The sequence below is a fragment of the Pseudophryne corroboree genome, chromosome 1 (assembly GCF_028390025.1).
Source record: "Pseudophryne corroboree isolate aPseCor3 chromosome 1, aPseCor3.hap2, whole genome shotgun sequence".
Taxonomy (NCBI): domain Eukaryota; kingdom Metazoa; phylum Chordata; class Amphibia; order Anura; family Myobatrachidae; genus Pseudophryne; species Pseudophryne corroboree.
The window spans coordinates 201,907,320-201,934,046 of NC_086444.1; the positions used below are offsets into that span (position 1 = coordinate 201,907,320).

The 26,727-nt window shown below is 43.9% G+C and overlaps 1 protein-coding gene across 4 annotated transcripts in view; it reads left to right on the forward strand.

Annotated features, from left to right (window-relative positions):
- The window catches only part of SLF1 (SMC5-SMC6 complex localization factor 1), a 382,477-nt gene extending 356,586 nt beyond the window's left edge, over positions 1-25,891 (forward strand). For all 4 annotated transcript variants that reach the window (XM_063964017.1, XM_063964013.1, XM_063964015.1 and 1 more), the window contains exons 16-18: positions 15,426-15,512; positions 15,838-16,020; positions 22,389-25,891. In XM_063964017.1, the coding sequence (XP_063820087.1) occupies positions 15,426-15,512; positions 15,838-16,020; positions 22,389-22,870 (752 nt within the window). In that variant the 3' untranslated portion in view covers positions 22,871-25,891. The remainder of the gene's footprint in view (positions 1-15,425; positions 15,513-15,837; positions 16,021-22,388) is intronic.
- The last annotated feature ends 836 nt before the right edge of the window (positions 25,892-26,727 follow it).

Sequence of the window (26,727 nt, forward strand, 5' to 3'; positions counted from 1 at the left end):
GATGCATCAGCGGATAACCCTGTCACCAAGAACAAGGGTGTCCCTCCTGTGTTGGTTGCAGAGTGCTCATCTTCTAGAGGGCCGCAGATTCGGCATTCAGGACTGGGTCCTGGTGACCACGGATGCCAGCCTGCGAGGCTGGGGAGCAGTCACACAGGGAAGGAATTTCCAGGGCTTATGGTCAAGCCTGGAGACATCACTTCACATAAATATCCTGAAGCTAAGGGCCATTTACAATGCTCTAAGCTTAGCAAGACCTCTGCTTCAAGGTCAGCCGGTGTTGATCCAGTCGGACAACATCACGGCAGTCACCCACGTAAACAGACAGGGTGGCACAAGAAGCAGGAGGGCAATGGCAGAAGCTGCAAGGATTCTTCGCTGGGCGGAAAATCATGTGATAGCACTGTCAGCAATTCCGGGAGTGGACAACTGGGAAGCAGACTTCCTCAGCAGACACGACCTCCACCCGGGAGAGTGGGGACTTCACCCAGAAGTCTTCCACATGATTAGAGGAGTAAGCACTATATTCGTGGCTCCGGATTGGCCAAGAAGGACTTGGTAACCGGAACTTCAAGAGATGCTCACGGAGGATCCGTGGCCTCTACCTCTAAGAAGGGACCTGCTCCAGCAAGGACCCTGTCTGTTCCAAGACTTACCGCGGCTGCGTTTGACGGCATGGCGGTTGAACGCCGGATCCTGAAGGAAAAAAGGCATTCCGGATGAAGTCATCCCTATCCTGATCAAAGCCAGGAAGGATGTAACCGCAAAACATTATCACCGCATTTAGCGAAAATATGTTGCGTGGTGCGAGGCCAGTAAGGCCCGACGGAGGAAATTCAACTGGGTCGATTCCTACATTTCCTGCAAACAGGAGTGTCTATGGGCCTGAAATTGGGGTCCATTAAGGTTCAAATTTCGGCCCTGTCAATTTTCTTCCAAAAAGAACTAGCTTCAGTCCCTGAAGTTCAGACGTTGTAAAAGGGGTACTGCATATACAGCCTCCTTTTGTGCCTCCAGTGGCACCTTGGGATCTCAATGTAGTTTTTGGGTTCCAAAAGTCACATTGGTTTGAACCACTTAAATCTGTGTTGTTAAAATATCTCACATGGAAAGTGGTCATGCTGTTGGCCCTGGCCTGGGCCAGGCGCGTGTCAGAATTGGCGGCTTTATCCTGTAAAAGCCCTGATCTGATTTTCCATTCGGACAGGGCGGAATTGAGGACTCGTCCTCAGTTTCTCCCTAAGGTGGTTTCAGCGTTTCACCTGAACCAACCTATTGTGATGCCTGCGGCTACTAGGGACTTGGAGGACTCCAAGTTGCTAGACGTTGTCAGGGCCCTGAAAATATATGTTTCCAGGACGGCTGGAGTCAGAAATTCTGACTCGCTGTTTATCCTGTATGCACCCAACAAGCTGGGTGCTCCTGCTTCTAAGCAGACTATTGCTCGTTGGATTTGTAGTACAATTCAGCTTGCACATTCTGTGGCAGGCCTGCCACAGCCAAAAATCTGTAAATGCCCACTCCACAAGGAAGATGGGCTCATCTTGGGCGGCTGCCCGAGGGGTCTCGGCTTTACAACTTTGCCGAGCAGCTACTTGGTCAGGAGCAAATACGTTTGTAAAATTCTACAAAATTGATACCCTGGCTGAGGAGGACCTGGAGTTCTCTCATTTGGTGCTGCAGAGTCATCCGCACTCTCCCGCCCGTTTGGGAGCTTTGGTATAATCCCCATGGTCCTTACGGAGTCCCCAGCATCCACTTAGGACGTTAGAGAAAATAAGAATTTACTTACCGATAATTCTATTTCTCGTAGTCCGTAGTGGATGCTGGGCGCCCATCCCAAGTGCGGATTGTCTGCAATACTGGTACATAGTTATTGTTACCAAAAAATCGGGTTATTGCTGTAGTGAGCCATCTTTTCTAGAGGCTCCTCTGTTATCATGCTGTTAACTGGGTTTAGATCACGAGTTGTACGGTGTGATTGGTGTGGCTGGTATGAGTCTTGCCCGGGATTCAATATCCTTCCTTATTGTGTACGCTCGTCCGGGCACAGTATCCTAACTGAGGCTTGGAGGAGGGTCATAGGGGGAGGAGCCAGTGCACACCAGGTAGTTCTAAAGCTTTACTTTTGTGCCCAGTCTCCTGCGGAGCCGCTATTCCCCATGGTCCTTACGGAGTCCCCAGCATCCGCTACGGACTACGAGAAATAGAATTATCGGTAAGTAAATTCTTATTAAAACTTGGGTAACCTCTGTGAATAAATCCATGTTTTAAAGGTGATAGTATGCGATTCCTTTAATCCAATGAAGAGGTTCCACCTCCAGCAATTCCTTATAGGTAATCTATTTACTGAATAGAATATGAATATTGACTCTAAGAAGGGTCTTTGTAATCACTCCAAATCCTCCCATATATTACTCAACGGTTTTCATTGTGGGTATGTATCTGCCCAGTAAATCAGATAGGTATATCCAGTGGTGGCTCCAGAGGTGGAGCGTCACTGAAAATTCAAACAGGAGTCACACCAACAGCCATCCCAATGCTGCCAAACATCACCGGCCAGGACTCGCTGGCAGTAGTTGTGGTTCCACTAGTTGAATTTTGAACTGCACTGCAGCTCCACCTCTGGCGCCACCACTGCGTATAACATTGTCCACAGTGACTAGTCCTAGGGGTTAGAGAGCACCACTTTGTTAGCACATACTGTAGATCAGTGGTTCACAAACTTTTTTGAATCATGGCGCCCTAGAGATTCAGAATTGTTTTCACGGCACCCTTAGGTTAAGAGTTTCTTATTGAGAAATTTAGAAAAATATATTAAATTAAGTAAACTTTGTTTATCATGACTAGGTTTAAGTATGTTGTGAGGGACAGGATTTGCTTCTGTTTTTCTACATATTCTAGGATTGTCAGCCACCAGCAGTGGTTTTACATATTACATTGAACATAAATAATTTGAATTGGTCCTGGACCACCAACCCGGGGCACCTCTGCAAGTGTCCTGAGGCACCCCAGGATACGCCGGCACACAGTTTGAGAACCACTGCTGTAGATCAAACACAGTTTCAATGCTAAAGAAATGCTCTTTAGACATTCACAGATCTGCTTTAAGGCATCTTCTATTATTTTACAGCTGCATTAAAGGGTATGATTTAAAATCAGTTACAAATTGCGCTCGTACATATTCAGTTACCATAAATTTAGTCTATAATTTAATAAAGAAAGATATAATGAGGTTTCTTTACTCCTCAAATAAGGCTCCTTTATGACATCAGACCCATGAAATGTCTGTGTCTCCGCTTTGTTACCCTGGTTGGGAGCAGAGTCGCGGACCTGGGACTTAGTCCCGTTTCATTTGCATTCAGACCTACCTCAATCCTAGGTTAATTTGTATTCACTTGCAAAGGCAGCCATTTCTGTGACGAATCATTGAAATCACTGAAATATAAAACACAAATCGAAGAATTGAATATTGGTTTAGAGTGTTATTCAAGTTTGTTAGCAAATCAAAAAAAGCACATAACTGGGCAAAACCATGCTGCACTGCAGGTGGGGCAGATGTAACATGTGCAGAGAGAGTTAGATTTGGGAGGGTTATATTGTTTGTGCAGGGTAAATACTGGCTGCTTTATTTTTTTACTGCCATTTAGATTTCGGTTTGAACACACCCCACCCAAATCTAACTCTCTCTGCACATGTTACATCTGCCCCACCTGCAGTGCAGCATTGTTTTGCCCAGTTGTGTTTATTTTGTTTGCTAACAAACCTGATTAAAGCCCTCAGTCGGCAACATGACTGCACCTAATGACCCTTGCTCAGGCTGTTTCTTCCGATATAGCATTGGGTACCTTTTAAAAGAAATGAAACACTATACAGTTCCTGTGGATATTCTCTGCAGAGGTTCTGCTAGTGGTGCATCCGCCATGTGAGTTGATGGTATAATTCTGTCTGTTTCAAGCTTAGATGTTTTGTGCACACAGACTGTGGCTTGTTAGGCTGCAGAGATTACAGCATATGGACTGTTTTACTCCAGGCAGTGAGCCCAGACTACATTACCCTTGGCTTCATTTAATTTAGTATTAAAGCATAAGTATTTTAGGATAAAGTACTGCATTTTCCTCATCTCCCCACAAGTTAGTAAAAATAAGTGCTTTGAGGCACTGTTTTAGAGAACTCGTTTTTAGATTTGATAATAAATCAATGCAATTAGACATCAAATGAGTCAATAAATACAGCTCTACAGACTTTAGGAACATAGTTTCTCATACGTCCTAGAGGATGCTGGGGACTCCGTATGGACCATGGGGTATAGACGGGCTCCGCAGGAGATATGGGCACTATAAAGAACTTTAGAATGGGTGTGCACTGGCTCCTCCCTCTATGCCCCTCCTCCAGTCCTCAGTTAGATCCTGTGCCCAGAGGAGATTGGGTGCATTACAGGGGTGCTCTCCTGAGTTTCTCTGATAAAGAATTTTGTTAGGTTTTTATTTTCAGGGAGCACTGCTGGCAACAGGTTCCCTGCATCGTGGGACTGAGGAGAGAGAAGCAGACCTACTTAAGTGATAGGCTCTGCTTCTTAGGCTACTGGACACCATTAGCTCCAGAGGGAGTCGGAACGCAGGTCTCCCCTCGCTGTTCGTCCCAGAGCCACGCCGCCGTCCTCCTCGCAGAGCCGGAAGATAGAAGCCGGGTGAGTATAAGAAGAAAAGAAGACTTCAAGGCGGCAGAAGACTTCAGATCTTCACTGCGCGCCATTGCTCCCACACTAGCGGGCACTGATGGGTGCAGGGCGCAGGGGGGGGCGCCCTGGGCAGCAATAAACACCTCTAATTCAAGCATTATAAGGTTAGACACTGCGGAGTCAGTAATTCTATAAATCCCCCGCCAGTTTTGTGATATTTTGAGCGGGACCGAAGCCCGCCGCTGGAGGGGGCGGAGCTTAGTCCCTCAGCACTAACCAATGCCATTTTCTCCACAGAGATCTGCAGAGAAGCTGGCTCCCCAGTCTCTCCCCTGCTGAACACGGTGACACAGGGCTGAAAAGAGGAGGGGGGGCACTTGTAAGGCGCAGTGAGTGTATTAACACAGTGATTAAGATAAAAGCGCTATTATCTGGGAGATTATTTTCCAGTATCAGTTGGCGCTGGGTGTGTGCTGGCATACTCTCTCTCTGTCTCTCCAAAGGGCCTTATTGGGGAACTGTCTCCTTATAACTATATCCCTGTGTATGTGGGGGTGTCGGTACGAGTGTGTCGGCATGTCTGATGCGAAAGGCTCAGCTAAGGAGGAGGTGGAGCAGATGATTGTGGTGTCTCCGTCGGCAACGCCGACTCATGATTGGATGGACATGTGGAATGTTTTAAATGCAAATGTGACCTTATTACATAAGAGATTGGACAAAGCAGAGTCCAGAGAAAAAGCTGGGAGTCAGTCCACCGCTTCGACTGGGTCACCGGGCCCTTCTGGGTCTCAAAAACGTCCCCTATCCCAAATAGCAGACACTGATACCGACACAGATTCTGACTCCAGTGTCGACTACGATGATGCGAGGTTACAGCCAAGGGTGGCCAAAAGTATTCATTATATGATTATTGCAATAAAAGATGTTTTGCATATCACAGATGACCCCTCGGTCCCTGAAACGAGGGTACGCATGTATAAGGAAAAGAAACCTGAGGTAACCTTTCCCCCATCCCATGAGCTTAACGAGTTATTTGAAAAAGCTTGGGAAACTCCTGATAAAAAACTGCAGATTCCCAAAAGGATTCTTATGGCGTATCCTTTCCCTGCACAGGACAGCGTACGTTGGGAATCCTCACCCAGGGTGGACAAGGCTTTAGCACGCCTGTCCAAGAAGGTGGCGCTACCGTCTCCGGACACGGCAGCCTTCAAGGATCCTGCTGATCGCAGACAGGAAACTACTTTAAAGTCTATTTATGCGCATACAGGTGCTTTGCTCAGACCGGCAATAGCATCGGCATGGGTGTGTAGTGCAGTTGCAGCTTGGACAGATACCTTGTCAGCTGACCTTGATACTCTAGACAGGGATACCATTTTATTGACCGTAGGCCACATTAAAGACGCAGTCTTATATATGAGGGATGCTCAAAGAGACGCTGGGCTGCTGGGTTCGAGAGCCAACGCCATGGATAATTTCTGCTAGGCGAGCCCTGTGGACCCGCCAATGGACGGGTGATGCCGACTTAAAGAAGCATATGGAGGTTTTGCCATACAAAGGTGAAGTTTTATTTGGGGAAGGTCTCGCGGACCTGGTTGCCACAGCTACCGCGGGTAAATCTACCTTTTTGCCTTTTGTTCCCCCACAGCAAAAGAAAACTCCACAATATCAGATGCAGTCCTTTCGGTCGCATAAGTCCAGAAGAGGTCGGGGCTCATCTTTCCTCGCCAGAGGTAAGGGTAGAGGAAAGAGAGCACCTGCTTCGGCTAGTTCCCAGGAGCAGAAGTCCTCCCCGGTTTCTACTAAATCCACCGCATGACGCTGGGGCTCCACTGAGGGAGTCCGCACCGGTGGGGGCACGTCTTCGACTCTTCAGCCAGGTCTGGGTTCTGTCAGACGTGGATCCTTGGGCGATGGATATTGTATCCCAAGGCTACAAACTGGAATTCGAAGAGGTGCCCCCTCGCCGATTTTTCAAGTCAGCCTTGCCAGCTTCTTCCCCAGTAGTAGAAGTAGTGTTAGCTGCAATTTAAAAGCTGTGTCAACAGCAAGTGATTGTCAAGGTTCCCCTAGTCCAATAGGGGAAAGGGTACTATTCGACCCTGTTCGTGGTCCCGAAGCCGGATGGTTCGGTCAGACCCATTTTAAATCTAAAATCCCTAAACCTGTACTTGAAAAAGTTCAAATTCAAGATGGAATCGCTCCGGGCTGTGATCTCCAGTCTGGAAGGGGGGGATTTTATGGTATCACTCGACATAAAGGATGCATACCTTCATGTCTCCATATATCCTCCTCATCAGGCGTACCTGAGATTCGCTGTACGGGACTGTCATTACCAGTTTCAGACGTTGCCGTTTGGGCTTTCCACGGCCCCGAGGATTTTCACCAAGGTGATGGCGGAGATGATGGTGCTCCTGCGCAGGCAGGGAGTCACAATTATCCCATACGACGATCTCCTGATAAAAGCAAGCTCGAGAGATCAATTGCAGAGGAGAGTGTCGCTCTCCTGAGAGTGCTACAACAACACGGTTGGATTCTCAATCTGCCAAAGTCACAATTGATTCCAACGACTCGACTATCATTCCTAGGCATGATTCTGGACACGGAACAGAAGAAGGTTTTTCTCCCGATGGAAAAAGCCCAGGACCTCCAGAACATGGTCAGAGACTTGCTAAAACCAAAAAGAGTGTCTGTTCATCAATGCACTCGAATTCTGGGGAAAATGGTGGCAGCCTACGAGGCCATCCCCTTCGGCAGGTTTCATGCAAGGACGTTTCAGTGGGAACTCCTGGACAAGAGGTCAGGGTCCCATCTACTAATACATCAGAAGATAAGCCTGTCCCCCAGGGCCAGGGTGTCTCTCCTGTGGTGGCTGCAAAGTGCTCACCTTCTAGAAGGTCGCAGGTTCGGCATTCAAGACTGGGTTCTGGTGACCACGGACGCGAGCCTCCGAGGAAGGGGAGCAGTCACACAAGGAAGAAATTTTCAGGGGCTATGGTCAAGCCAGGAGGCTTGTCTACACATCAACGTACTAGAATTGAGGGCCATATACAATGGCCTACGACAAGCGTCACAGCCGTGGCTCATGTGAACCGCCAAGGCGGGACAAAAAGCAGAGTGGCAATGGCGGAAGTCACCAGGATTCTTCGCTGGGCGGAAAACCACGTAAGCGCTCTGTCAGCGGTCTTTATTCCGGGAGTGGACAACTGGGAAGCAGACTTCCTCAGCAGACACGATCTCCATCCAGGAGAGTGGGGACTTCATCAAGACGTTTTTACAGAGATAACAAGTCTTTGGGGAATTCCTCACATAGACATGATGGCGTCACGCCTCAACAAGAAGCTTCGGAGGTATTGTGCCAGGTCAAGGGACCCTCAGGCAGTAGCGGTAGACGCCCTGGTGACACCTTGGGTGTTTCAGTCGGTCTATGTGTTCCCCCCTCTTCCTCTCATCTCAAAAATATTGAGAATCATAAGACAAAAAAGAGTGGAAACAATCCTCATTGTTCCAGATTGGCCTCGAAGTGCCTGGTATTCAGATCTTCAGGAGATGCTCACAGAAGATCCATGGCCTCTTCCTCTCAGGGAGGACCTGTTACAACAGGGGCCCTGCGTGTTCCAAGACTTACCGTGGTTACGTTTGACGGCATGGCGGTTGAACACCGAATCCTAGCTGGGAAAGGTATTCCGGAGGAAGTCATCCCTACTCTGATAAAGGCTATGAAGGAGGTGACGGCAAAACATTATCACCGTATCTGGAGGAAATATGTTTCTTGGTGTGAAGCCAAGAATGCTCCTACAGAAGATTTCCATCTGGGCCGTTTTCTCCACTTTCTACAGACAGGAGTGGATATGGGCCTAAAATTAGGCTCCATTAAGGTACAGATTTCGGCCCTGTCTATTTTCTTTCAGAAGGAATTGGCTTCTCTCCCAGAAGTCCAGACTTTTGTAAAGGGAGTGCTGCACATCCAACCTCCTTTTGTGCACCCCAGTGGCACCTTGGGACCTTAACGTGGTGTTGCGGTTCCTGAAGTCTCACTGGTTTGAACCTATTCAAACGGTTGAATTGAAATTTCTCACTTGGAAGGTGGTCATGTTGTTGGCCTTGGCATCTGCAAGGCGGGTGTCCGAATTGGCGGCCTTGTCTCACAAGAGCCCCTATTTGACCTTCCATGTGGATAGAGCAGAGTTGAGGACTCGTCCACAATTTTTGCCTAAGGTGGTTTCTTCATTTCATATGAACCAACCTATTGTGGTGCCTGTGGCTACGGGTGACTTGGAGGATTCCAAGTCCCTGGATGTAGTCAGGGCCTTAAAAATCTATGTAGCCAGGACGGCTCGGGTTAGGAAAACAGAAGCACTGTTTGTTCTGTATGCAGCCAACAAAGTTGTCGCTCCTGCTTCGAAGCAGACTATTGCTCGCTGGATCTGTAACACGATTCAGCAGGCTTATTCTATGGCAGGTTTGCCGTTAACAAATTCAGTAAAGGCCCATTCCACTAGGAAGGTGGCCTCTTCTTGGGCGGCTGCCCGAGGCGTCTCGGCTTTACAGCTTTGCCGAGCAGCTACCTGGTCAGGTTCAAACACTTTTGCAAAGTTCTATAAGTTTGATACCCTGGCTGATGAGGACCTTGCGTTTGCTCAGTCAGTGCTGCAGAGTTGTCCGCACTTTCCCACCCGGTCTGGAGCTTTGGTATAAACCCCATGGTCCTTACGGAGTCCCCAGCATCCTCTAGGACGTAAGAGAAAATAAGATTTTAAACCTACCGGTAAATCTTTTTCTCCTAGTCCGTAGAGGATGCTGGGCGCCCGTCCCAGTGCGGACAAAATCTGCAAGGCTTGTATATAGTTGTTGCTTCCAATAAGGGTTATGTTACAGTTGAGATCAGTCTTTGGCTGATACTGTGTTTTGTTCATACTGTTAACTGGTTGCGTATATTCCAGGTTATACAGTGTGGATGGTGTGGGCTGGTATGAATCTTGCCCTTTAGATTAACAAAATCCTTTCCTCGTATTGTCCATCTCCTCTGGGCACAGTTCTCTAACTGAGGTCTGGAGGAGGGGCATAGAGGGAGGAGCCAGTGCACACCCATTATAAAGTTCTTTATAGTGCCCATATCTCCTGCGGAGCACGTCTATACCCCATGGTCCTTACGGAGTCCCCAGCATCCTCTACGGACTAGGAGAAAAAGATTTACCGGTAGGTTTAAAATCTTATTTTTCAACATTTACACTGAGATAGTTATGGAAAACTTGCACAGGAAAAAAGATTATTACCCGTAGCAACCTGTAGTATCAGATATTTATTTATTTATTCGACCTGTTCTATTGACTCGTGTAGATTATTAGCGCTACACTAAAAAGGTCTACAGTCAATAGGTCGACATGCATTAGGTCAAAAGGTCGACATAGAAATGGTTGACACCAAAAAAAAGGTAGACACAAATAGTGTTGTTGTTAGGTGTGGTTTTGTTTTTTGTTTGGGGGGGGGGGGGGGTTACTTTTCTGTCACAAACATGAGCCATTAGTGTACCGCGTCCCCTCACATGATTTGTTTTGCTTGCCATGCTTCGGGCAAGTTTACTATTCCCAATTGTAGTCCACATGGATTGTAAAGTATGACAAGGTTGAATTTAAAAAAACAACTTGTGTCAACCTTTTGACCCTGTTAATATTTTGAACTGTCTACCTTTTGCATGTCGACCATTAGTGGTCGACCTATTGACTGTTGACCTTTTTAGTGTCGATCTATAGACCGGATACCACTATTAACATAGCAGCTAGAGTATGTTTTACTGACTACCAGTATTGGACAATCTGCTGCACTTCACAAGCTACGTGTGTGTGTCCCTTTTATCCTCAGAAGGGCCACACATCACCCTTAAGGTGCCCATACACTAGTGCGATTTTGCCCGATGTCACCCGATTCCGACATTTCGGGCCGATAAATCGGATGAAAATGGGCAAATCGCATGTACTTTACCTCTGATCTGATCTACGGCCCCGTGAGCATAGGATCGAAGCCCCTAGATAGGAAGTACTGCACGGCTGAGATCACATACGATACATCGTATGCAAAAGGACCGCATATCATGTATCGTATGCGATCCTGCCGGGCTGTTCAAGGGAAATCTTATGCAACTTCTCCCTCGGAGAAGTCGCATAAGTGTATGGGCACCTTTAATCTCAGTAATAAGTTAAAACTACATTACAACAAAGAAAGATGCCATTTGTAATAAACAAGTGTTAAAAGCTATTACAAATTGGACAATTAAAGTGACCTGAATTTCTACCAGTTTTTTAAAGTTAGAGGAAAGGCAGGAAAAGAGCACAATGTCATTATACAAAGAGGCTTCAATTTGTCAACCTGTTGAACTGGTTATTTATTTATTTATTTATTTATTTATATTTTATATATTCTTCATTTTGGTTTTCAAGAAAATTTGGTTACAACAGATATATGTCAAAATTGAAATGGCATATAAAACAAAAATAACAATAAAACATTCCAGCTTGGCATCAGTAACCTAAGAAAACAAGCTATATGTGATCTTATTAAAAAAAAGCCTGTCTTGCTACTACACTCCAATAAGTCATCATCATCAAGACAACTAAATTTACGGGAGCAACAGAGAAGAAATTACAATACTGTAGAACAGTAACCAGTCGAATAAAAATAAAGCAAGTAGACAAGTGGTAGAGGATGGGGGAGGAAAAAGCCAGGGGAAGTGGGGTGGTAGGGGGAGAGTTGGCAGTCAAACAGTGGTCAATGACAGGTATGTCAGCGGGTCAGTTATCTTAAGTACGTGAATGAGTATGTTGCGTTAAGTCCAAAGGTATTAAATCTTTATAGGTTGAGGTGGTCTTGAATTCTTAGGTTGAGGTTGTCTTGAATTCTTGCCAATAAAACCATGTGGCAACATAATCTGAGTGCTTCTCCAATGCTGAATAATAAATATCTTCCATGGTTCTATAGAACTCTATCCTTTGAAACCATTCCGAAATCGTGGGCGGGTCAAGGGACCGCCAATGAACTGGCACTACAGCTCTCGCTGCATTATTAAGGTGCTTAAGAAGGGACTGTTTGTATTTCGCTATGGGAATAGTGGTATGGGAGATCAGCCAGAAATAGGGCCCAGTAGGAACTGGGAACCCTAATATTTCAGTACATAGTTTAATAATTTGACCCCCAAAAATAGCGATAACTGGACAATCCCACCATATGTGAATAAGAGTACCTTTTCCCTTACCGCATCGCCAACATAAAGGCGATACTGAGGAAAAAAACTTGTGTAAGAGAGAGTGACACTTATACCACCTGGTTAGTAGTTTATACTGCGTTTCTGTTACTTCTAAACTGGTGGAGCAGCGTGACAATCTCACAATGTGTGTCTCATGCAATATGAATCCCTCGGGGAATGAGGTCCTGTCCCATGCTTTACAGAAGTAATGGACGTCAGATAAATGGCCGTGCAATAATATCTTATAAATGCCCGATCTGACATGAGTGGGGTCTGACGCTTGGGAGCACATTTTTTCAAAGAGTGTGAGATCTCTATTTAGGTCAACTGTAGTCCTTTGAGCTGATATGAATTGTTGTATCTGGAGATAAAACAAAAAGTCAGTTGGAGGAATGCCTGTGGATTCACAGAGTGCCCGAAAAGGTTTAACCTTCCCATCGGAGACCAAGTATGTTAACCTGGTCATGGATTCCATTTTCCACCTGGTTGCTACACTTCCCTTGACACCTGGAAGAAACAGTGGATTATTAAAAAAAGGTAAGAGAAGGGATTTTGCTGATGAAATCCCCACGTTATTGCGTAGTGTCGTCCAGAGAGCGAAAAGGTTGGGGGCTCGTTCTCGCATCCTATTTGAGCTTGAAGGTTGGGTGGCATGTCCCAATTTCTTGATAGCAGAGTAGTGATGATCAGATGCCTTGGCATAATCTTTTTTATAGGATGAAGATACCCACATGCGCTGATAGGCAGCCTACTTGGACTATTTAATGATAGACAAGATGTCACCTCACATCCAAACATACAGAAACAGTAGAAAATTATATCATCAAACCGTCCTTAGGCGCCCCACAATTTCACAAATTAATTGTATGTTCCGGACCCAGATTGTGTTCCTGATCTTCTTCCAACATGCAATAAATTTAAAGGAAAACACACAATAGTGTAACACCGTTACATCCACCAATTCTTTTATAGAAAAACTATAGATGGGATCCGTACCATGAATTAAGTCTACCCTTTGTAGACAAATGACACGTTTACAGAGAAGGATAGATCTCTTCACAGAATTCCCACCTCTTCTTGCACACGTCTCCACAATATTTAATTGTCATACACAAGATGAAAACAGATATAGTGTGATACTGTTTAAAATCTAATTCTTAAAAAGCAGAGGGAATGAATGGACTCTCACCATATGTGAAGTCTACCCTTTGTAGACAAATGACGCATAAACAGGGGAGATGAATCTCATCACAGGATTTCCACTTTTTCTTGTACACGTCTCCACGTTATAAAGATGTCATAAAAATAGAAACAAGTATAGTATAATACAAGTTAGCCAACGCGTTTCAATACTTAGCAGTATCTTTCCTTGAGAAAGATACTGCTAAGTATTGAAACGCGTTGGTGCTAAGTATTGAAACGCGTTGGATAACTTGTGTGGATGTTTTGGGGAGCCTGGGAAGGATCCATGGGGGTAATTCCAAAATGATTGCAGCAGGAACTTTTTTAGCAACTGGGCAAAACCATGTGCACTGCAGGGGAGGCAGATATAACATGTGCAGAGAGAGTTAGATTTGGGTGGGTTATTTTATTTCTGTGCAGGGTAAATCCTGGCTGCTTTATTTTTACACTGCAAATTAGATTGCAGATTGAACACACCCCACCCAAATCTAACTCTCTCTGCACATGTTATATCTGCCTCCCCTGCAGTGTACATGGTTTTGCCCAGTTGCTAACTAAATTCCTGCTGCGATCAACTTGGAATTACCCCCCATAGACGGACGTTTAAGGTGCTGGGGACGCCTGTTTTATGTTTACAACTGCCTTTTATTTGTTCCTATATGGTGAGAGTCCATTTACTCATAAACAGTATTATACTATCATTGTTTCTATTTTTATGACATCTTTATAACGTGGAGACGTGTACAAGAAAAAGTGGAAATCCTGTGATGAGATTCATCTCCCCTGTTTATGCGTCATTTGTCTACAAAGGGTAGACTTCACATATGGTGAGAGTCCATTCATTCCCTCTGCTTTTTAAGAATTAGATTTTAAACAGTATCACACTATATCTGTTTTCATCTTGTGTATGACAATCAAATATTGTGGAGACGTGTGCAAGAAGAGGTGGGAATTCTGTGAAGAGATCTATCCTTCTCTGTAAACGTGTCATTTGTCTACAAAGGGTAGACTTAATTTATGGTACTGATCCCATCTATAGTTTTTCTATAAAAGAATTGGTGGATGTAACGGTGTTACACTATTGTGTGTTTTCCTTTAAATTTATTGCATGTTGGAAGAAGATCAGGAACACAATCTGGGTCCGGAAGATGCCTTGGCATGTGTGTTCAGCATTCCAATTGAGGAGATCAGGACGGGGACGGGGGTCAGCGTATCAGAAGTGCTGGACACAAGTCTAGAGAGAGATATTCTTTCTGCAAGATTTGCTGAATATCTTGAAAAAGGAATAAAATGAACATAATACTTTATTCATGAGCCATTTTGTACTCCAGCCAATAACATGTCAGGTAGTATTGGTGTCCTCTTACTAACAAGCTATATCACCTGCTCATATATTACACGCACAGGCAGTTTATTAAACCACTCTCAGCTCCGGTTCTTTGGGTTATGTAGCAATGTTCGCTAACCATTACACAGCGATTTTATTTCTGTAGTGCTAGCTGCTGTGTATACAATGGAAATCATAGATTGAGCTGTGAAATGTGACATTAAATTCCTGTTGGGCCTATCACAAATGCACCATGGTTTAGTGGAAAGTAGTGCTTCCCTAAGCTAGGCCAATGACATACAGTCCTACATTCCGCTCTGGTTGTGAGGGTTACAGGCAGAAATTGTGAAGCAGTTGTAAAATCTACTGTTTGTCATTTAGGTTTCACTTTAACATATAGATTTATGCTGTCCCTGTGCACATTATTCTCGGTGTGTCTCTGTAGCCGGAGCAGCTCAGCGAGGAGCAGCAAACCATCTGCTAAAGGATTTGATATTGTGAATTATCCTTTACTGTGTCGAGGCACTCGTGCTTGGCCAGGAACATTCATTTGAATTAAGCTATAAATGCTGTGTAAAAGGATGACTCGTGTAATGGCGCTTCATGAATAATTTTTAGGGAAGGGCAACTGCACACTCTAAACTTTTATGGCCTCAAAACCGAGTGTTTTCCGAGTTCACTGTTCATTTTGAGTTTTTATTGTGTCATAGAAGCTTTCAAAGCGAAAGGAGGAGGTTTAGGGGAGATAATTCGGCAGTGAAGCCCTGGGCAGCACTGCCTCGCTGCTCACTTTGCAATACATCACTGGGTTTGTGCGAGTTTAGGGTTCTTTCCCACCCACCCCTAATTTAAAACCGATGTTTCTCTCTGGCGAGCTAGTCAGTGTCGTTATAAAGTGCCTTGGCACACAGCCTCCGTGGTCACTTTCAAGGACTTTTAGAATGTTTCTCATTTGAAATCTCACATTCCTCATCGTTTTCCTGCATTCTGTCTGGTAGGAGAGTCTGTCCTGCATGCAGCTTGCCGAAATAACAGCGTCAAAAAACTGAGGCTGAACCTTCATGGGACTGACGTTAACGTTAAAGGTGAGTTTTCATCTGTGTTATGTACAGTATTTTTTTATTTTTATTTTTTTAAATGTATATCTCACAAATAACAATCACGTTGTAATTACCTGTGTTTCAGACCTGAGTTCATGCTGGCAGCAGTGACTTTAGTTTTTAAAGCTCATACCATGTGTTAAGATGACAATAATTGATTTTTCCCCCCTCTCTCCCTTGATCTCTCTCATGATTGTTTAACACAGACAGTGCACACAGAGCTGTTCTGTGTCTTCTCCTTCCCATAATGTGGGATGTGTACAGTGTTCTAGCTGGATTCTCTTTTAATTGTTGCTGATTTATAACGCAGACAATGCTGGCTGGACGCCTTTGCATGAAGCCTGTAACCATGGCAGCACAGAATGTGTCCGTGAAATTCTGCAGCGCTGCCCAGAAGTAGACCTGCTCAGTCATGTGGACGGTGTGACACCCTTACATGATGCTCTACAAAACGGACACACTGAAATTGGCAAAATGCTACTACAACATGGGGGTAAGCAGACCCTTACTAAGTGCTGCTGTTTTCCCTGTACTATTATTATTATTATTATTTTGAATTTTTATTTTTACGTTTGTTTTGTGAGTTTGATTTTATCTTTTTGTTTTGTTTTACAATTCTTGAAAACTTGTTTTAACTCCTGCAGGTTTTTTTATTTTTTGCTAAATGTAATAACTTTCACTACTACAGTATATACTACTATTTAAAACCTTACCCAGTATTACCTTTATCTTATATCTAGATTTAAATAACGTACATGTATCTTAATATTTTTATTATGTGTTCTCAATAGACTTAAAAAAAAAAAAATCTTCGCACTTAATGAAAATGTTACTGTAGTTATGTGTCTTTAGCATGCTAGTAATTTTAAGTGTCAAATAATTGATACTGTAAGTGCACCAACTACAGTATGACAAATTACAGTTAGAAGGGATTGGTGTACAGCGGCTACTGTATGTTGCACTGTTGTTATTTTATTGTTTCAACTTGTAAACAATACTTTAATTGTGCTTGTTAACCTATTGTATTACTATATACAGTAATATGGGTGAAAATCACCCATAGGCTACAATCCACCACATTGTATTACATTTAAATCATCCCAGTGGAGCCTAGCATAGAGTTCTGCAGGCTTATCCTGCCCTCTAAAGGCCACTCTGTGTTTATATAATAGATAAATCAGTGTCTATAGCCGTCCTGATCGCTCCTCATGCTTGGTATTTATAGAAGTGTGTTTGTCTGTCTCCTAGGTGTTTTATATATCAACAGAGGCATACAAAGCCAATACCTGGCCGCACTTCAATCAGTCTCAGTGATGCAGCCGCCAATACTAAATTAGACTTCACTCCTCTGTAGGAAATGTCTCTGCAGAAGTGCTGCCGTCTGTTTTTCTTTACAGGGTTTATGTGGAGAATGAATAGTGGATGATTTTCTTGTCTAATGGGAGGTGGGCTACAGGAGCTTGTTATGCATCAGGTTCACACAGCAGGGCTGGCATTATCCAGACCCATCACTGGCTGTGTCACATGTCCAGTGATCTGCTGCTGCTGCTGCTAGAGAACTGCTTTAGAAAGTCATTGTGGATATATAAAGGTCTTATATAATATATTTGGTGCTGTATTTTTTTCATGTGCAATGCTTATGTAGAGCTTGGACAGAGCATATAACCTTGCAAAAGAATGCATAATGAAGATTGCTTTAGTACTTGGTATGCTGGACCAGCATTAATAAGCCACTTGCAGATTATAGCACTCTGTTCTGTTCTAATAAGGAGGTCATCAGACAGGTTTGTAAAATGAATAATAAACTATATTTGCCTCTTTATAAATAAGAAGACATATTAATGGCTGGATTAAACGATATTGTTAGTCAGTGGAGTTTTTGTGGGAATTCTAGGTTCCTGTGACACACAAGTGGTAGACGTTCAGTAGGGATGTATGTGTTAGGATTTCACCAGAGATATACTAAACTATAACTGGAATTAATCTGAAAGAAGAGTATACTATCAATTGCACAGCATGAATCATGTTTACACTCCCCTATGCCCTTGTTAAGAGTCCGTAATCGCACAATCTATATCTATAAAAATGTATGTATGTGTGTATGTTCTAGCATAACCCTGGAACCTGGAGCAATTTACACCAAACTTGTTACACACATGACTTACACTCTGGAAAAAAATACTGTGGGGGTAAGACACCCCTAGCACCACTAGGGGTGGGGGTGGGAAGGGGGTGACATTTAAAAATAGTTTTCGGGCTCGCTGAGATAAATAGTGACACGCCCGATGCCGTTTCAGTCCAAGTTCAGCCCCCATCAGCATGGGGGGTGAGAAGGGGTGAAAAATAAAATTTCTATATACATATGTGGCACTGCAGTGTTGCTAACTCACAAACTCAAAGGGGATGGAAAACTGTGCAGCCTGCCCAAGTGCCCTCTTCTCAAAGCTAGCAGCTCCTCGTAGCGCTGGGCGGGGCTCAGTGTGGGAGATCGAGTAAGCCAGGACAGGGACAGACGTCTGACGTAATCGCGCCTCTTTCGAATTGCGGGGGGGGTGATCCGGCATTCAGGGCACATTCCAGGCAGGCCTAGTCAAGGTAGAGAGAGGCAGAGACCCGGGAGCTGGCGGCAGCGCTCCAGAGTCCCCTGCAGAGGCGGCAGGAGACAGGCGCCGCCGGCACTCAGAGACCTGACATCACGGCAGTGCGGGGAGAATGCTGCTCTGAGTCCCTTGAGAAGCGGCAGCTCAGGTGGGTGGCGGGAGACAGATGGCAGTGATTGAGAAGCAGAGCAAGGCGACCTAGGGCCCTTTGGAATAGAGTCAGCCTATCCCTGCAAACCTTACATATTCAACATGGTATCCGTTCACATGGTCGACCATGTTATGGTCGACAGTCATTAGGTCGACCACTATTGGTCGACATTGACATGGTCGACATGGACACATGGTCGGCACATGAAAATTGTCGGCACATGGAAAGGTCGACATGAGTTTTTTAACTTTTTTTTCTTTTGGGGAACTTTTCCATACTTTACGATCCACGTGTACTACGATTGGAACGGTAATCTGTGCCGAGCGAAGTGGTACCGGAGCACTAATTGGGGTTCCCAGTCACTTTACGCAAAAAACGACACCAAAAAAAGAAGAAAAAAACCTCATGTCGACCTTTTCATGTGTCGACCTTTCATGTGTCGACCATTTTCATGTGTCGACCATGTGTCCATGCCGAACATGTCAATGTCGACCAATAGTGGTCGACCTAATGACTGTCGACCATAACATGGTCGACCATTCATACCGGAACCATTCAACATACAGCAGCCGGAGCTTGGCCTGTTGTCCCAGCATTTACAGCACTGAGCAGGGCAGCATCAGAGGCGGGATGGGGCAGAGAAGGAGGCAGATTATTTTCCTCAGCGCCAACCTTTTGACACCATCAATCTGATGAAGGCCCTTCTGGAGGTGCGGCGGGCGGACCATGTCTTGTTGTAAGTCTAATTAGTTTACCAGAAAGTCCTTCAAAATGAAAGTTATATGCACGGAAATACTTGAGATTCTGTAGGGAAGCACAGGTATTCAGCTGTTGAAGAGCATTGCACTTTCACAAATCCAGTGATTCATAATTCTATGCGGAAATGGTGGTACTGACAATTTATCACGGTTTCCTCCCATCCTGAATCTCTGACCCCTGTTTCTGTCTGCACTCATAATACAGATGTGTCCTCGTACATCTAGCCTCAGTACACCATGCAGCGGGAGATGCCTGGCGCGAGTGACCTGACGGGTCCCGTGCAACTCTTTTAGCCTTGGGCACCTTTTTTTTTGCTGAAAATGCATCTTAATCGCTACACAATGCGACTAGGACGCACCAGGAGACTGTGCTGATAACTTGATATGCAACACTTCTGTATCTGTGTGTGACGGAGTCTGTGTATGAAGTACAAAAGAACTTGGCATAGAAAATAGCCGCGGCCGCTGCATTGTACAATTTAGGAAAAAGAGACCCAGAGTTTTAGCAGAGTCTCATGGGACCTGGCATGCCAGGAGGGACTGTTTGGTGTGATTGCAGCGAAGATGTTTGAGGACCCATCTGTAGGTGCAGAGCCCAGAAACTGGCAGTGACGTAGCAGATGGCAGCGATAAGGTAAGGCGTAGGTGTTTTGGATGAATAATACAGAAATTTGCAATCCTACAGTACATAGGTATAAAAAATTAATATTTTTGGGAAATTTGAGATCCAAACATACTGTGTTCAGATGATGCTGTACACTTGGGAAGAACAGGTGGCCAATGATGTGTATATATAACGAAGTGCACCAGGCCCACTGAGTCGAGGTGAGCCCTTTCCGCTCCCCCCTCATTACAGTGTCCTACCAGTGCCATCTTACCAGTGATTTAATTAGAAATGAATTATGGCACCAGGGACCACTCATGTCTCAAAACTCCCTTACAGGGGGGATACTGACCAATATTCCCATAGTAGATGCTAACAGTGCCATGTAAGCTGTTTTATAGCATGACTAATCCAGTGCTTAATGTATGGTTACTAGGTTACCTGGCTATAACAGCCAGCGTATTCTAATGACTTCATGGTGCACAACTCCAGCACAGCAGCAACATTAAATACTTCACATAAGGCGTTTATATCACTCAGGTATATAGTAACAGTTTCCAACAAAGCAACACTGGTCCCATAATAGTCACTTAAGCAAATGGAAGTCCTTGTCTAATAGGAAATGTAGTCTGTGACGTTTCCACTCCATTGTGACGTCTTTCAATACTTATGTTCCTTATACTGTCCACAGCACCTGCAAATAAAATCATAGAGGGGATATCTCATAGTGTAGTATTGTGAATGTATTACAAAATACTCTGTTTAATAAATTCACAATACTACACTATGAGATATCCCCTCTATGATTGTATTTGCAGGTGCTGTGCACAGTATAAGGAACATACAAATGTGTCCTCCTACATGCTTGCTGCAGTCACGTTAAGCAGCCCTACTAGTCATGCCATGCCGTGTCATGACTCAGGATATTATTTATTTATATTGTATAATAGACAATTTACGGCACTCCCAAGTCCTGTATGCAGGTATAGTGGTTAGAAATGGCCGGTGCCCTCCGGAGGAAAACGGGGAAAGCCGGTTCCTAATGTATAGCATGCAGCGACGGCACTGAAGAAATTCAAGCGGACACAACTGGTGTGATCATGCTATGCTTTATATTGTATAATAAATATTTCATGGCTGTTACTACAACAACAACAACAACTTTACTATGTATTCCAGGGGTGGGGAACCTCAGGCCCGAGGGCCGTATAAAGACCTCAAAGCCACTTGATCCGGCCGGCCAGGCTCACCTAAACGAGAGGAGATACAGAGCGCCCGCTGAGATTTTACCACCAGCAGGCGCCCCGGCTCCTCAGCAGCAGCCAGACGCAGGAGCACACTCCTGAGCTCCAGCTTCTGGCTCAGGCAGTGTACATGTGTGGCTGTGCGGCGCTATGGGAGAGATGTCATGACATCTCTCCCATAGTTCCGAGGAGAGGGAGGGCAGCGGTTCGGAAGCAGGAGCAGGGCTGGTGAGTATTGTGTTTTTTTTTCCTTTTAACGTGTGTGTGTGTGTAAGCGGCGCTACTAGGGGGCATATTTAATGGGGCATAACTACAGGGGCATATTTAATGGGGCATAACTACAGGGGGCATATTTAATGGGGCATAACAACTGACGGGGCATATCTAATGGGCCAAAACAACTGACAGTGGGCATATCTAATGGGTCATAACAACTAACTGGAGGCAAATCTAATTGGGCATAACAAGTGACTGGGGGCATAACTACTGGGGGCAGGCTAATTTTTAAGTTGATAATTTTTGTATGGCCCCGAAGGATTTTATAAATATCCAAATGGCCCTTGGTAGAAAAAAGGTTCCCCACCCCTGATGTATTCAGATAATAAAAATGTAACAGTAAGAGCACACGCCTGGGCTAGCAGCCAATTATGGCAGCCTTCAACACTCATCATCTATACCCACATTTGATATTTCTTGGTTTCCTCTACATCACCCAGCACACCACCAATATGCCGGGTCGATACCGGGTTATTTGTGTGGTGTGAAAGGGGTATAAATAGGATATTGGGAAATGCATGCCTTATAATAAACTTCATCATTTACATGAATTGTGTATATAAGCAGTTGTACAGTACCAACTGTCCCGCATGCAGTGGGACAGTCCCGCAGTATACCGTGGTGGGAGAGTTGTTTGGTGCTAGTTGGGGGATCACAGCAGCAGAATGATCCCCCCAAATGCTCCACTGTTGGGAGGTATACAGTACTGAATAGTTACTGTAGGTTGCAGGGGAGGGGTCTGCAGTGGCCTCCGTTTACCAGAACGGAGGTGTGTCACCACCGTTGCAGGAGAGAGACAAGGCCAGGATCTTTGTCAGAGGATGGCGATTTGCTGGCCCCTTGATAGCTCCTGCGGTGGCCACCCATCGCGCAGCTGGTTGATGGCATCGGAGAAGAGATGATATTGCAGGAAGCAGTTCGGATCAATAATGCAGCAGGAGGCATGACGCACCGTGCTGCATTACCATATTAGAGCTGTATTCTTTGAGAATCTATAATTATGTACTGTAGTTAGACTTCAACTGTCTTTAATATCGGTGGTAAACAGGATCATACTGTATGAGCGATGCTACTATTTGAAGTCGTTTTCATGTGGAAACTGTTTTCTGATTTATTTATTTTATTTTTAATTTCCTCTTTGCATTGAAAGCAGGTGTTTTAATATGAAGTACATTACTGTTTCCATAAAATAGATGCCGCTTTAACAAAAATCTTTGTTTGTTTTTAGGACCAGTGCTTTTAGAGCAAAAAGATTCTGCTGGGAAATTTCCACTGGATCATGTATCTTCTCCACAGTTGAAAAAGGAACTATTTCAGATTGTCCATGTGAAAGAAACCATTGAGGAGTTTCACAAACATGCGGCTCAGGTGTCCGATGGCCATAAAGTAGAATTTGCTGCATTTCTTCTGTCCAGAATGTTGATAAGTTTTATTTCTCTATATGGTTTGCCTTCAGATGCGCTTACTGCCAAAACACTTTGTCCAAATGCTGCTCTTTTAGCTAAGCATGCTATAAAGACACCAGCTTCTTTCAGGAATTCAATAGTGGAATCGTACATTGATGCCGTAGCAGTAATGCATGATCTCAGTGACTTTTTGCCAACAATTCCAAAGTCCTTTCTCCGCAGCCCTGGATTCAATATGCAGGTTCTACTCTCAGTCCTTCATACCCTGGCCTCTTCCTCACTACTTCCTACACAGAAGGAATAGGACCATTTATTAAGGGCACTCATCAGTGAGCCGCACAATCAGTGTTTAAGGACTTAGCGTTTTTTTATTATCTGGACATGACCATCATAGTGTTCCACTCACAGAGTGATGCCAGTTTTTCCCTTACACTGTTTCTTTATGACAACTGAACAGTTGATCACTTTTTTAAGTTTTTTTTTTTTCTGGTTGTTTTTGGGATCTGTTAAGCTAAATATTTATTTTACAACACTATTCTGCTATCATGGAACATTTTAAGGTGTATCTGGCAGGTTGTGACAGTACAAATGCCTGTACGGTAATCCCAATGTAAGTGTAAGTCTGTAGCCTGGTGGACAACGTTTAAGCCTGGTTCTTAAACCATTGCAGCAATTACACAAGTCTGAAGACTACAGTGAGATCCAATAAGTTTTGCTGAGAGGGAGGGCACCAGGCTACCTGTGAGAGAGAGGGCAGCAGGCTACCAGTGAGAGGGAGGGCGGTAGGCTACCGGTGAGAGGGAGGGCAACAGGCTACCGGTGAGAGGGAGGGCGGCAGGCTACCGGTGAGAGGTAGGGCACTAGGCTACCGGTGAGAGGGAGGGCAGCAGGCTACCGGTGAGAGGGAGGGCAGCAGGCTACCTGTAAAAGGGAGGGCAGCCTACCGGTGAGAAGGTGGATGTCAGGCTACCTGTGAACCAAAGGCAGAAAAAGATATAAAATACAAAAGAGACAATGTAGGATACATAGTAAAGTAAATGTGCCTAAGAAAAGCAAGGTCCAGGAGTGGGATTAAGCCAAAACACCAGTGGGCTTGCCAAAGTCACAGGGATGTACCAAAGCTCATACATTTACAATAACATCTCTAGATTTCTTACAGTAAAACTCCTGTTTACGGAGTCCGTAGAGGGCTATTGACCTTTTATTTGATACACACGTTTGTTGCACCGCTGTTTTCACCATCAGTGTTTGTATGTTTGTTTTCGATTGAAGTGTTATATGATTGACAGCATTTTTATAATATTGTTAAGTAGTGTTTGATATATTAATATTGCAGACTGTTTCTGCAGGTAGCAGTGAAGCACAAAGCTGTGAAATTTATATTATTACCTTGTAAATTCTACACTTGGTAAAAAGCAGGAGCTTTTCTCTGTATGTATAAGCTGAAAGAATTATTGAATGTATTTTTCCAAGCATCAGCACTTAGAGGGCTGGGTAGTAGTACTTTACTAAATCATTACACATTGCACACCTCACAGGGGACATAATCAGTAGAAATTATGTTTCAATGATTGTATGTTATATGCAGTCACTCATCCACCTGTAGGAGATTCAGCTTACAATACGCTGATGTGCCTGGATGCTAGAATAAGTGATTTATACACATTTGTAACTTTTGCCGTTTCCAGTTAAGTACATGCAATACTGTCTAATTAATCACAAACTTCTCTAATGAGACTAATCAAAAAGTTGTCCATGTTTTGGAATTGTTTGTTATATTATTTAGTGAAAGTGATAAGCGTAACAATACTTTAGCATCAGTGTTCCTATTAGTATTTCCGTTTCCTTCTCCATTTGTAGTTTTCTTACGTACGACATATGAATGTCTAAAGTCTTGGATAGCAGAAGAACCTACAAAGAAATAGGGTTGATTACATGGCACATTGTATATCATTCATAAATGCTGCAGCCTTAAATATTGCTTAAGTCTATGCCGCAATGATTAAACTGATTTTCAGTTTTCCAGATTGCAGTGATTCATAAAAAGCTGCGTCTCCTGCCCAGTGACGGCACCCAATTACTGCTAGTAAAACACATTTGGGTTTTAGATCTTGAAAGCCTTAGTATGTTCTGCAATACTTCCACAACAGAAGCCCACTCGAGCATCTGTGCAGCAGAATGTCTGAGAGGATGGCTGGATTGTTCGTGATGAGCAGGATGTCTGACACAGATCCTTCTGAGAAAAGAGTTTCCTGTGAACGACTGACAGTGGAGTCATCTGAATGTCATAATACTCTGCAACAGCTTACATGTGCTAACTCATCTAGGATTTCCCTGGAATCTCATCCTGGACCAACAGATGATGGAAATCTGTGGTCCCACAGTGTAATATATGCAAAACATAATGTCCCATGATTTAAGGCAGTTCTCAACCTGACTGCATAAAGCAACCTTGTGCTGGATATGAGCATAGGGAAGCATTGGTGCTTTTGCAGTGCGTTGAAGAACCAGAGCAGGTTCCTGCTGGCTCGGTGATGGCACATGTCTGTTATTTTGAGCATTTGCTCCCAGTTCAGGTTAACTTGGATTTGGCATTTTGCCCCATATAAATGTGGCTTAGACAGTATTACCTAGGCCACATTCCCAGGGAGCCATTTGTCACATTGAAACAGCAAAGGGAGCTAAGATAGCAATAGCCTGCAATGATTACAGCTGGCGGCAACCTGACCAGGCCCCAATTATTTCTTTTACTAGATTGCGGAGGGGGCAGCATGCTCTCCCATAGGCAGAACACTACTCCCATAGGCAGAACATCATTACTTCTTATATTTAGGTGCAGAACCCCTCCAATGACAACTTAACCTTTTGTTTTTAAGGGCAAGTCACCCAAAATATTGTTTGAAAGTCATATGCTGCATATACTACGTCTTTTTAGTAGAATAAAGCATTGTGTAACATTGCTTTTAGTGCACCAATTGTTTGCTGAAGAATTCAGTTGCTATGTATGAAGTGAATTGTAAGACTTGTAAGTCCTGGGGGGTGCATTTATTAAAGTGCAGGTTTACTAATGTTGAAGTGTTGCCAATAGCAACCAATCAGATTCTGGTTCCATTTATTTGGTTCTAGAAAATGATAGCTAGAATTTGATTGGTTGTTATGGGCAACACCTCCACTTTCATAAAACCGAACTTTATCAAATCTCCCCCTTTGATTTGTAACACAAACACACTTTATGAGTAACTTGGATATCCAATGTTTGTTTATTGAACTGCCAATTGTTTAAAATGTTTTGGAATGTTTATTAAACAATAGTCTAATAACTTTATTCTTAGATCTGGGTGTTTCCAATTATTACATTTAAGAGAAAATATTATAGCAGCCAGCTTTCACCAAGGTCCATTTCTGTACTGTTAACTTTGATTACATCTCGCAGTAATACTGATTTACAACCACATATAATGTAGCAAGGTCATGTGTGATCTCCAAGGTCGGGAGAATGTATGACACTGCCCATTTTCAGAATTTTTATTTTTTAGCCACGAGAAACACTTTTTTTTCCTGCAGCTGCTGATATCCATTATTGTGCTTTGGAAAGGTAGAACAAAAATATTTTAACTTCAATGTAAAATGTATCAAGATATGAAAGAAGTCTGCTCAACATTATCTAGTGATATTACTGTATTTACGGCAGATAAGGGTTGTATTTAATACAATTCTTCATTTAAGAGCCTCAATAACATCTTTTAATGTCTACCCAAGGAACTGTCAACAAAGCAGACTTTTGTCCTGTATAGATGCGAGAGTCCCGGCCCTCTAACCATTACTAGACGCTGGTATATCGGCTTGTAAATCACCAACAACCGAACAAAAAGTGACGTCTGAGTAGTAACTATGTTCTGTTCTATTGAAAAGTATGAGTGTCCCTTTACTTCAAAATTCCTTTGTTAAGGCTGTTTATATAACTGGAGCAACTCAGAATTGGCAATATACAATACTGGATCATCATAAATAATCATAGGTTTATCAATGGGCTATTGACAACAGCAATTGCCTGGGGTGTGGAGGATATACTCATTTAAATTCCAGCACCTGGGATGCCAAATGGGAGGACAAGGAGTATTCAGAAATTGACCACCCAACCCCCTTTTATTTAGATTAGTA